This window comes from Miniopterus natalensis, chromosome 12 (assembly GCF_054644295.1).
Source record: "Miniopterus natalensis isolate mMinNat1 chromosome 12, mMinNat1.hap1, whole genome shotgun sequence".
In the NCBI taxonomy this organism is placed as follows: Eukaryota; Metazoa; Chordata; class Mammalia; order Chiroptera; family Miniopteridae; genus Miniopterus; species Miniopterus natalensis.
In genome coordinates, this window is record NC_142092.1 from 21,236,124 (window position 1) to 21,248,858 (window position 12,735).

At 33.6% G+C, this 12,735-nt stretch overlaps 1 protein-coding gene across 3 annotated transcripts in view; it reads right to left on the reverse strand.

Moving 5' to 3' along the window:
- Positions 1–12,735, reverse strand: part of CNTLN (centlein) — a 188,552-nt gene that overhangs the window by 26,831 nt on the left and 148,986 nt on the right. For all 3 annotated transcript variants that reach the window (XM_087822644.1, XM_087822643.1, XM_016214503.2), the window contains exons 19-21: positions 8,030–8,221; positions 2,384–2,481; positions 775–901 (exon numbers count right to left, since the gene is read on the reverse strand). In XM_087822644.1, the coding sequence (XP_087678770.1) occupies positions 775–901; positions 2,384–2,481; positions 8,030–8,221 (417 nt within the window). The remainder of the gene's footprint in view (positions 1–774; positions 902–2,383; positions 2,482–8,029; positions 8,222–12,735) is intronic.

Here is a 12,735-nt window from a genome sequence, read left to right on the forward strand (position 1 = left end):
TATAAAATTTTCTCTCTTAAATCCATTTGAGCTAACAGATACTTGTATTTTTATCTCCAACAAGTGAAGTAAAGGAGATGCTCTCTCTGGAGTGGCTCACATTTAGTGAATGCCAAAGCACAAGCTGCTTTATGAGCTATGCAAATAGCGTCTTTTAAAAACATATATATATGTGTGTATATATGTATCTTAGTCAGCAAATTGCTGATTTCCACTTTGGGGTCAGATATTATACAACTATTTTAAATACAACTCTCTTCCTAAGTACACTGTGTTAAGTGCATTCAAGGAAAAGTGTACTTTTTTTTAACCCTCACCCAAGGACATGCTTAGAGAGAGGAGAAAAAGTATACTTTTAAAAAATTATAGTAATATGTTTTTTAAAAACTTCTGATAGTTATTGGTTACCACTTTTTTTGATTTAAAATATATGCTTGATTCTATCATTAAAAATTATAGTTTAAATAAAATAAGCTGCAGAATAAAACGTAACGATGTATCCCAGAAATATTAAAGATTTAAAAATTAAACTTGATTATCTTCTCATGATATATTTATAAGTATAAAAAAAGTGTTAAATTATGTATGAGATTTTGGAATCTTGAATTTTAAAACAAACAATGTACTTACAGAGCAAATAATGTAATTATATAACAGCACCCATATATTCTATGAATATTTTCTATAAATTTTATTAAGAGTGAGTATTTGGGTTAAGAAGGTAAACACAATGAGTAGTAATGTTTTAGCATCAGGGAAAATAAAAGTTCATACCTTTCTTTCAAGATTTTCTAACATTTCATTAATACTCTCATTACTTTCCAAATTTACTTTCTGTCGAAATTTCAAGTCCTCTATCAAATGTCTTTTCATGGTTATATCCCTTTCCATTCGAGATATCCTTAAAAGGAAAAAAAGGGCATTTTTCAAGAGTGATAGAAAATACATTAACAGTGATAATGTCTTATCTGATGTTATACCTAATGTTAATTTTTAAATACTATCTGATATTAATGAAATTGCAAATTAATAAAATAATTGCATGGGATAAACATTACTCTATTAAGATTTATGAATACTTGCAAAATCTATAACCTAGTTGTCACGTGCTAATTATAGTATTACACATGCATTAAAACCAAAAAAGAACTGAGAAAGATCAATAAAAGTTATGAAAAATCAAAATTATTATATTTAAATTATATTCTTCCATTGCTAAAAAATGTCAAAGTGGTATTTAGAGACCATCAAAAAGCCTAACACTAATAAGAAACAATTCTGTACTACAATAAACAAATGTAAAATGTTATAATATCATGTAAAGATGCTAAAATGAGACATATCTTCTAATTTAATAGCATGAGATTGAAGTGACATATTCGTTTGACTTAAGTTGATAACATGCTAAGCATAAAATAGCAGATGCAGTGACAACTACTACTACTACTATAATCAGAACAATAGCTAACATGCATTGCATACTTACGACGTGCCAGTCACTGTTAAAAGTGCTTTACATGTACCAACTCATTTAATCCTCGTAAGAACTTAATGAGTTAATACTATTACATTAAGGCACAGAACTAGCAGGTAGAGGAACCAGGATTCAAAGAACATTTCTTTAGAGCACTTACTGTTAAACAATAAGCAAGACTGCTTTTTAATAGATAAATAAACTTCAAGATAGTCTGTTTGAAAAATTAATCAATCTTTTGTTTCTAATAGTTTTATCTATTGATATCACTTTTAAGTGATCTTCACATATAATAGAGTAGACATGTATGTGTGCAAAATCTATATATTAAATTATTAATGAAAGATTGGAATTCTACCTAAATAGGCTATCACTTGGAAGCTCTAGCATATCTATAAAAAATATAGAAAGAAAATCATCTTGAGTGTGTCAGATAGAACATTTTAAACATCTTTGTTAATAAACACATAAAGTACAAACTTTCATAAGCCTCCAGCTATTTTAAATACAAACAAAACTTTACCTTTTTTCCAACTTAGATTTATAAGCTTAGGCATTATATCCAATATAAGAATCAATCTACACATATATCTTTGGTTGAACACATTCTAAAGTTTTCTATTCGTAGTCTTTAGGCCATTAGTTGATATTTATTCAAAATTAAATGTCTACTCTAAGAAGGAAAATCTAACTTTACATATTCTTACTCTAATTAAAAAACAGTAACCGTACAGCTATCAACCACACTACATGTAATATTCCTTAAATTTTCGTTTTAAGGAGGCTTAAGCATGAACTAAGAAAGGAAAACAATTTTTGACATGTTGGTATTGTTTCTTGGGGTGCGTTTAAGAGTTAACTGCCACTAGGTGGCACCAAATACAATGGATAAAAATATGAAAAACATACTTTTCATGCATTTCCTTTATGTGTTCTTCTTTTGCTAGGAGTTCAAATTTCAGAGACTTCACACTTGATGACTGCTTAGTGAGTTCATTAGTTGCATTCTAGATTAGAAATACACATAAATTCAAATACACCTTTCAATGGCATAAAAATGTCATTCTCATGAAGAGTAGTAAATTTTCAATTATAGTTATAAATTAAAATGAACTCTTAAAATACTTTAAATGCTTTATTTTATATATTATAATAAAAATACAGTGTACTAAAGTTTTATATGACATGCCCAAACCATAGAGGTACACAACCATAACCACAATTGTAAAGAGTACACACCCAAAATACATTTACCGGAGATATGAATTGTCTTTGTGAAATGTAAATGTGCATGTGATTAAGCATTTTAATGGTTTAATGAGATAACTTAAAACTAATGCTGGCTTTTACTAGTAACCTGTAACAGACTCCATATGGTCACAAATTCTTTGCTGCTCTTCCCATGAAGAGGTAGAATCCATCTCCCAACCCTTTGAATCTGGGCTGACCTGTGATTTGCTCTGACAAAAAGAATGTGGTAGAAATAAAACTGTACAAGTATCAGTCCTGGGCCTAAGACTTTGCAGCATGCACCTGTGCCTCTTATTATGCTGCGCTGGGATCACCTTCCAAAGAGTACAGGGGAAAGGCCGTTTGGAGGAGTACTGAGTTACCTCAGCTTACAGCCAGCCGACCAACTGCCAGGCCCGCGAGTGAGGCTATCTTGGAACTTCCAGGCCAAGTAAATCCTTGGTTTAGAAGAATGCAAGCATATTAGGGAACCCAGAAGATTATATGAAATAATAAATTGCTGTTGTTTTAAGCTGTGACATATTAGGATAAGTTGTTAGACAGTAATAGATAACTGATAGAGAATGTTATAAACACAAATACTTCTTTACTTGAACTTATTAATAATGACATAACTAATGTATTTATACATAATTATTAGTTTTTCAAAGTAGAACAGCTTTGTGTTATTTGTTGTCTGCACAGCCTAGGAGCCAGAGGTAACAAATAGAGCATTAAGACCCCTTACTTTCAATTTTGACTCAAGTTCCAAGTAAGCATGTAATCTGAGACATCACTTACATATTTTGGGTTTTTGTTTTTTTTACATATTTTGATACTTTGGTTTTTCCACTTTTAAGATAGTGTTGACATACATTAATTCATTTCCCAAATTTAAAAGTATTAAATTAATATGAGAGCTTTAAAAATATTTGGAATAGTTATTTTGCTAATCTTTTTGGTAACTATAATCAATTTTTTCTATTAGAACTATTACCAGGTTTGACTGACTCATGCTAAAAAATACATGTAATTCTGACAAGATGAAACCATTAATCACATAATGTAAATATAAGTCAGATTCATTAGACAGACTTTAACTATCTCACTGGTATACCATTTGTAAATAAAAAAATCTGAAATAATTTTACAGTCAACCCCCTGGATCATAAGAAATAATAAACTGTTGTTTTAATTTTTATATTTAATATTATATTAATTTTCTTAAAAGCCCAAGGCTACCTCAATATGGCAATTGTACTGAGTATTAAAAGTTTTGATTAAATATTTGTGTAATGCAATCTAAATGTCCACCATATTTTACATGTTTACAGTGATGAGTAGTGTCTTATTTCTAGAATTGATAGAAGATGTTCCACACTAGTGAATTTACCAGATAATTGAAGCCCCTGCTTTAATCATTAATCTTAAATTCTCTCTGGAGTGATTGTTCATTCATTTAGAAATATGTACATCCATAATTACATTAAGCTAATACTAAACCTTTATTATAGTGATACTATCTTATAGATATGACTATATTAATTATATGTCACATTATTATATCTATTATATTACCACTAAATCATTATATAGTGATGCCTTTAAAAACTATTATGATATAAATGGCTACTTACCCCTATTCTAAATGGTCTTAGACTGCTGCTATTTTACAATTTTGCATTTTTACCATAATATATTTATATTTCCTTTTTCTCTCTGTCATAATTTCTTGCTTCTGTCAATATTCCTGCCTAAAAACAACCATCCAGCCCTTTAATATGTATTCCTCTAATTTGCTGTTTCTGAGGTGTTTTTTGCTGAGAAGTAAACTTATGAGAGCTGCATTTAAAATAAAAGACAACAGGCAGTAAATGAAGCCTGACAACATCTTCAGTGGAATAAATTATGTGGATTTTAAGATAGCTGTTTGATTTGTTTCCAGTTTTAGACTTAAGTCTGCTATTTTAGGTGGCTCAACTGCTGTAACTCTGACTTCTGGATAATTGAGGGATTACTGAATTATAATAAGTGAAACAATGCCAGCTTGATATATACTTTTGCCAAGATCTCTAAATCTCACAGCTACTTCATTTGATCCTCAAAAGTCCTTATTAAGTGGATAGAAAGGTATCCCTGCTTTAAACCTCTGGAGAAGTTAAGTAATTTCCTCAGCCAGGTTCTACAAGAAGTTAATGGACAAAAAGTGATCAAAACCTAGGCCCTCTGACCCTTTTCCATTTCCGGCTATATAACATTTATCTGCAGCATGACAAAATCTGGGGTAAAATGCGTACTTCAAAAAGTCACAATGGTGAGAATCCATCCTGGTTAGAGCTTTCCTAAGTTTATTAAATATATGTTTGTACATTTTCAGAGTGTAATGAGCAAGAGCATGGACTCTGGAGCCAGATGGCTTGAGTTCTAAGCTCAGCTGTCACTTAGTAGCTGTGATGCCTTGGACAAGTCATTTATTCTCTCTGTGTCTCAGTTTTTTCAAACATAAAACAGAACTTATAATAAAACTTATAAAAATAAAACTTATTTCATAGGGTTGAAATGAGGATTAAATGAGTTAATGATGTTTGTAAAGGACTTTGAACCAGCCTGGAAATAAATTGTATATAAAGGAACAGTAGTTGAAAAACTACTATTCTTCACTATTAACTTACCAGGAGACAGGAAGAGAACACAGTGTGCACCAAAAGGAATGCTCTCAACAATTAGGAAGCTGAAGAATCACAAACATAAATTGGAGTACTACTCAATCCAGATTGCATAAAGAACCGCACATTAAACTAAATATAAATACTGTAACTGGAAGGAATTTATAGGTCTCTAAATATTTTATTTTCTATCTACATAAAGTTGGGTACCTTGAAGAAACATGTCTAATATGGGGTAAACCAAAAATGCATATGAGTGCTCTAATTATTGAATGAACCACATACATCTGAGAAGTAGGCCTAAGAATTTACATAGAAAAGTCTAAAATTAATTGGATAAAATAAAAAAGATCTATGTAGACCTATAATAGATTCAAATCGAACCAGTTTTTCTTGAGCATAAAATCATCAGCTAGAAAATAAGTCATTTCTTGGAAAATCTTGTTAGCAATTTGACACCTATTATGGGCTGAACTATGTCCTCTCAAAATTCGTATGTTGAAGTCCCAACCCCCGGTACCTCAGAATGCGGCTGTCTTTGGACAGGGCCTTTAGAGAGGTAATTAAGGTACAATGAGGAAATATGGGCGGGTCTCAACCCAACATAACTGCTGTCCTTGGAAGACGAGACTAGGACACGGACCACACAGACTGAGATACAACCGTGTGAGGGCACAGCAAGAACGTGGCCGTCTTCCTCAGAAAAAACAAACCTTTTCATACCTTGATCTTGGGCTTTTAGACTCCAAGACTATAAGAAAATAATTTTTTATTCTTTAAGCCACCCAGTCTGCTGTATTTTGTTATGGCAGCCCTAGCAAACTAATGCAATATTGAAACAGAAATTTGTAGTAGCAGAGAGTGTTATGTATTTAGAGGAACCTGGTCTTTCAGAATACAGTATTTCCATATTGAAACTTGAAACAAGACCAAAGTAAAGATTTATCCTTTCTGTCTCTATGCAGCCTGATCAGTGTTCTGGGACTCCAGGCTGGATGTGGACAATGTCACTTCAAACTTACCAAGCATGGTCTAAATTGCTGTAGGCATTCTCATTAGTCTCACCTTTGTAACTCACACATTCCTCCAAAGTGAGAGAGAAATTTATAGGTGGGTAAAAACTTACATCATGGGAAACTATAATGCTAATAATACAGATATTCACATGGGCCTATTATTACCCCAATTATGTTAGACCCTTAGTAGGAAGTAAAATTAAATAAGTAAAATATAAATAAACTGAAAACTATTAACAATTTAAAAATTTTTAGAAGTCAGATTAAGCATTACTAGACCTAACATTCTATTTTATTTTGGCAGAAACTAAAGTTATGTTGGGACCATGAAGACAAACCTAAGAGAATCGCAGAGCAGTGAATTAAAGATCTGTCATAGGTAAGATCAAGGAACGTCTCAGTGCTTTTATCCACTGTGCAGAAACTTAAACACGGAAATGTTCTACGCATGCATTTTATTCCACCTTTTCAGACACAGAAACGCACTTTAAGAGAAGATACATGCACCAAAGCGTAAAACTATTATGTAAGGTATTTACACTTATAAGATGTAGTGGTTGAGGCAAATTCTGCACATAAACACTGTCTGAAGAAGCTGGTATTCAACAAGCATCTAAACTAATGCCAGTGTGAATACATGACTACTATTAATAAAGCAAAATATTTTCAAGCAATTGTACATCCACTTACTTTAAACTTAATCTTATCTTATTAGTAACTGTTCATTTAAAGATATTATGGGAGAGTGCACATATCATATTTTAATTGAGAACAACTGAGCTATTTAACAATTCAATATTCTAATACCCTCTTAACAGTCGTGGTCACTCCACTTCTAACACACGCTATGCATTTCCAACCAGAACTTTCTTTCTAGCGCTTCTCATTATAGTGATGGTCCCATATACACTGTCCCTTTAGCTTCCAGCTAGCAACTCCTACTGATGAAAATAATTAAATGTTAGGAATAAATGAGTTTTTTAAGAAGCATGAAAATGAACTTTCCGATTAAAACTCAGAAATCCTGTTTCTTACAAGATAATAATATTTAAACTAAGGTCAGCCTTACTTTTAAGTTGTTGACAGTTTCACCTGGACTTAGATACAATTCTTTATAAACAAAAGAAACATTGCTTTTTATTCTCGCTCTCAGGTTTAACTTACTTAAACCTATTAAACCAGCCCACCTTTGCTCTGTACGTCTCCCTCCCCTCATTCCCTCCACCTTCCCCGTCTGAAACCAACAACCACCAAATTAAAATAGCAGCTAGTGTGTAAAGGGAAGCATTCTACTTATGTTGCCACATTACACGTCTGAGAGGAATTCTGTTCAGTGGGGGGAGGAGTGCGGGTCAGAGAGGAGCTGAGTGACGCAGCAGAATGACAATGTTCAGCTTCCATCATCTCTGAAGTTATGATAGCATAGTGTGTTGTCACTTTTTTCAGAGAATAGTATTATGAATTACTAGATAAGAGTCTACCTGGCTAAAACAGGGAGATGAGGTTGAACACAGTCTTAACAATGTTTGGGTTACTTATACTATAATTTACCATTATTACTAGAATTAAATTAGAATTAAACATGCCTTTAAAGATTCAATAAATTAATATATGTGTTCATCTTTAATAAAAATTGTAGTCACCTTCAGTTTACACTGCAATTGCTTCATTTCCAAATCCATGCTCCTTGAAGGACCAAGTGATGTAACTTGTATCCGTGGAACTGTTACCTGGGAAACTTCTTCTGCCAAACTGGTGATTTCAGATGAGGATTCCAATTTCTTTAATAAGTCTTCTTTTTCTTTCCGAAGCTCAGCCAAATCTAAATTTAGCTTCTTTTTTTTTTTTTAAGAAAATAAATGTAAATGTATTGTAAATGCAATTACATTTTATCTAACACTTATCAGCATAAAATTCTACAGGCACAAAATGCTAAGGGAAAGAAATAAAATTAATTATAAAATAGTTATTATAAAATTCATAACCTCTATGAGTTTTTTCTTAAGGTTGTAGGGCTTGTAAAGGTTAAAACAAAAATGGACCAGCTGTACTTAATAGCTTTTGGTTGGCTGGTTTTTACTCATGATGCGCTATTTCTATGCCTTCACATATACATGGGTGAGCCAGAGACTCACATATGTGATAACCTTGACTTCAGGGCTGATGTACTTAACTGGCAAAAGCCAAGCTGGAGCAGGACGAGATAACAGATGTTAGTTGTTTATTCCACTGGGTAGGTCTTACCATTCTATACAGCAGCCAAAATGCTTCTCATTTAGCAACATAAATGTTAAGTCCAATTAGCAGAAGAGGCTTATTAGAGATTTAGATCAAATAAATAGCGTATAAACAAATTCGCTCACTCTTATGAACATGATTGATAGTTGACAAGTCCTCTTTGTAATGTTGAGGTAGACTGCACTAAACTCCTTACATCTGAATTGTTAATGACATAAACATTTTACTAAATGACATACTGGTAATTTTTTATGAAACAGTGTAGAAGAAACTGTCTTAATGTTAGCCCTTCTCACACCAATCTGTAATCAGCAGAATGCCACCAAGCTGTAACCACATAACCACCCAGCGCTCCTTAAGAGGATAACTGCGCTACTATTTTATTATTCCAAAGAAGCTTATAATGTGGTAGTTTAACATAAGGAACAATTAGACAAGATGGTACTGAAATCTCTCGGAGGGGGGGAAGTCTGTCTTTGTTAAGAATTCTAATTAGAAAGAGCAAAAGATGTAGCTAACATGTACAGTAATATAAGACATAACTTAGGTATTAACACTACATTTCAACACAAGTTCTAGAAACCATACATGTAGGTCTATAACTGCGTATGTACTTGCGTATGCATGTGTCTAGTGTCAAACGTGAATATTCAAATCATGGGTTCAAAACTAGGGCTTCATATATTTCATACTACACTAGGTTCTGGTGAAATAAAAAGTGCTTGGTGAAAAAAACAATTTCTTTGGCTATATTTTAACTTATGATTTAAAAACGTGGTTCTATAGAACCTCAGAAAATGTTCATTCACAAATTTTCCCAAAGGTACCTAATCATTAATATCTGAAAGAAAACTCATAATTCCCCTAAAACTGAAAATCTTTCTGGTTACCATCCAAGCTTGAATCCACCTCCCTCCCTGTTCATTGATTTTCTATGTCCAATCAGTTGTGTCAATCTGCAAATTATGTAATGTTTCTCATACTCATTCCCTTCTACCACATTTTAAATGAAGTCTCTCTGCTGGGAGTACTGAAATAACACCCTACCCTCCAACTTATTTCCCCAAACAGCACTGACTTGTTATTCCCTTATTCAAAACCCTTCAAGGTCCCTCACCCACACAGAATAAAGCGAGGGCGTCTGTGGTTCTATCAGGATCTCTAAGGTTTACCTTCACTCTGTGCTTCAGGGAGACATCGCCTGCAGCCAAACCTGCCTGCCATCCCCCAAACATGTCTGTCATTTCTCCACCAAGGACTACACATGGTGTTGCCTTCTGCTGAATCCCCTCTCATGCTGGAAGAGCAACTTAGTATTTCCTGCTTCATGGAAAAATCCTGCTCTTTATTCTTTTTCTTCAACAAAGTAGCTTCCCCATTCTCTTAGCTCCCACAGCACTGTGCATACTCCTCAACCCTGAACCCCAGTAAATCTTTGCTAGAAGACTGTGCCTTTGTTCGCCTATGTATTCCCTATAGTATCTACAAACAATGCCTTTTATATAGTAGGAACCAAAAGAACAGCTTCAAAAATTCAAGTCTCCCTGTTTGCAGCCGAGATGGTGCTAAAAAGACACATATTAATTTCAGCTGATATTTAAAATCTATTAGTTTATCACTGTATAAATTATAATATAATTTTATTAGCAATGTAATATTATTAGCTTTTACTTAAGTAGCATGTACTGGAGCATTTAGCAATCCTGAAAGTAAATCTAAATTAGGTAATTTTGAGATTTTAATTTGGTAAGACATAACATAGCTACAATTCTAGGTGGGTCTTGGGCAACTCAGAAAACTAAACTTTGATGAGGCCCTTTTCTTCCTATGAATGGCCCAGTGGCTCCTCTCACTTGTTAAATGTATATGCCATTGGATTTCTGTCCATTCTTTCCACAGTGGCAGATCCAGACTCTATAAATATATCCTTCATTGAGGAAAAACCAAGCCAATAAATATATTTCTCTAAATGACATGTATATGTAGATTTTAACTTCAATTTAACAATATAAAAATTTATTAAATTTAGAAATGGTGAAATTTGAAGACAATAAATCAAATGACTAGTAATATAGTAAAATGTAAATCATGTTCTGATTAAACAATATTTAAAATCTATAGTATTTAAAATATTTTTCTAATATTAGTCATTTATGCCTTGAAATGCTATAAGAGTACTTATCAAAACAGAGGAAACAGGCCATCCATTTGGCATCCTTTAATTGCCCTTTAGAACTTCGGCCAAATAATTATGGTTCTATTACTAACTTCTCTCAGTTTAAGCATTCTATTTCTTATTTGAGAAACACTATAGATGAGGCAAGAAGTATAAATAACTTTGTTTACATTTGGTTTGGCATGTGAGACTACTTCTGTGCTGATATTGTTAGAAAGAGATTTGCTCTAAATCTACCAATAAATTGAGATTGCCTGTAAAATAGTCATTTTTAAATCAGGAGCATGATTCTTATTTCTACATTATTGCATTTCCATCTACAATCAAGGATTTAAAAATAAATACTTGTCATATTATATTAAAACCATAAATAAGAAAGCACGTGGAGGAGTCATCATTTCTGGGTTCCAGTTTGGGGTCTACTGCTTCCCCGCTGAATGTCGCTGAGCGGGCTAGCATTTCACTTTATTTCCTCACTTAAAAGAAGAGATGATGATGCCTGCCTAGCAAAGGTAATTTTGAGGTTAGAATTTTCTTAAAAATCTATGATATCACTTGGTAAATTTTAAATGGGCAGCATCACTGTTAGCATTATCTTGTGGTAAATGCAACCATGTGGTCTGAGAGGTGTCTTAAAAGGATGAAGACTTTGATTAATGAAAAGCTTTCTTATACATGTATGACAGCCCTATAATTTCTCTCAAGGCAGAAATCTTACTTTGTCTTAGGGAGAGTTCTTTGTTTGACCTTTGTTTAGGATCACTACTAGGCTACAAGCTTATTGAAGGCAGACAGTTACTCCCTTTATATTTCAGTAGTGCAATCCCTCCACAATCTTTTAAAAGACTATTCCAATTTAAAAGTTGACTTCAATGAGAATAAGTACTGAGATTTGTATTGATCTATGTGTAGTCAATTATTCTAACCAAAGCTTATAAAATAGAACTTAACACTATAAAAGTTTAAAACTAGATGCTAGTTATTAATTATTTATTTAAATGTAACATTGAAGGAAGCCTAAATCTCTGAAAAATAATTAACCCTCTAAGCAACCATAAGAAACAAGAATATACTGGAGAATCCATTCTTCAGTAATGGGCAGAGTGGTAGGCAGAATTCTCAGGTGATTCCCCAATCACCTACGCCCTTATACAATACCCTCCCCTCATATGTGGGTGGGCCTATGCATATGATGGGTTATCACTCCAATGATAACATTATTTGAATTATGTTATATGCAAAAAGAATTCTGTAGATGTAATTATGGCCCCTAATATGACTTTGAGTTAACCAAAAGCAAGGTTATCCCTGGTCCTGACCTAACCAGGTGAATCCTGTAAAAGAAGGTCAGGGGGCCCTCCCTGAGGTCAGAGAGACTCTCCTTTGAACTTGAAGAAGTAACTTGCCCTGTTATGAGAGGGCTATGTAGGAGGCTATAAGTCAAGGGTCTAAAGAAGGCCTCACGAACTAAGAATGGTTCAGCAGCAATCAAGAAAACAGTGGTGGCCTGGCTGGGTGGCTCAGTTGGTTGGAGTGCTGTTCTGTGCACCAAAAGGTTATGGGTTCAATTTCCGGTCAGGGCACATATGAGAGGCAACTGATCTATGTCTCTCTCTCTCTCTCTCTCAAAATCAATAAAAACATATCCTTGGGTGAGAATGAAAAAAAGAAAACAGGGACCTCAGTCTTACAACCACAGAAAATAAATTTTCCTAGCACACACAGGAGCTTGGAAGGAAAGCCCGAGCTCCAGAAAGGAAGGCAATCCGGCTGACACTGATCACATCCTTGTGACACTGGGAGGCGGGACCCCACTAAGCTGTCCCAGACTCCCGACCCTCAGAAACTGTGAGGGAATGAGCGTGTGTGCTGTTTCTAAGGTGACAAATGGGTGGTGATTTTGTTACGTAGCATGAAAAACTAATGAATCCCAAT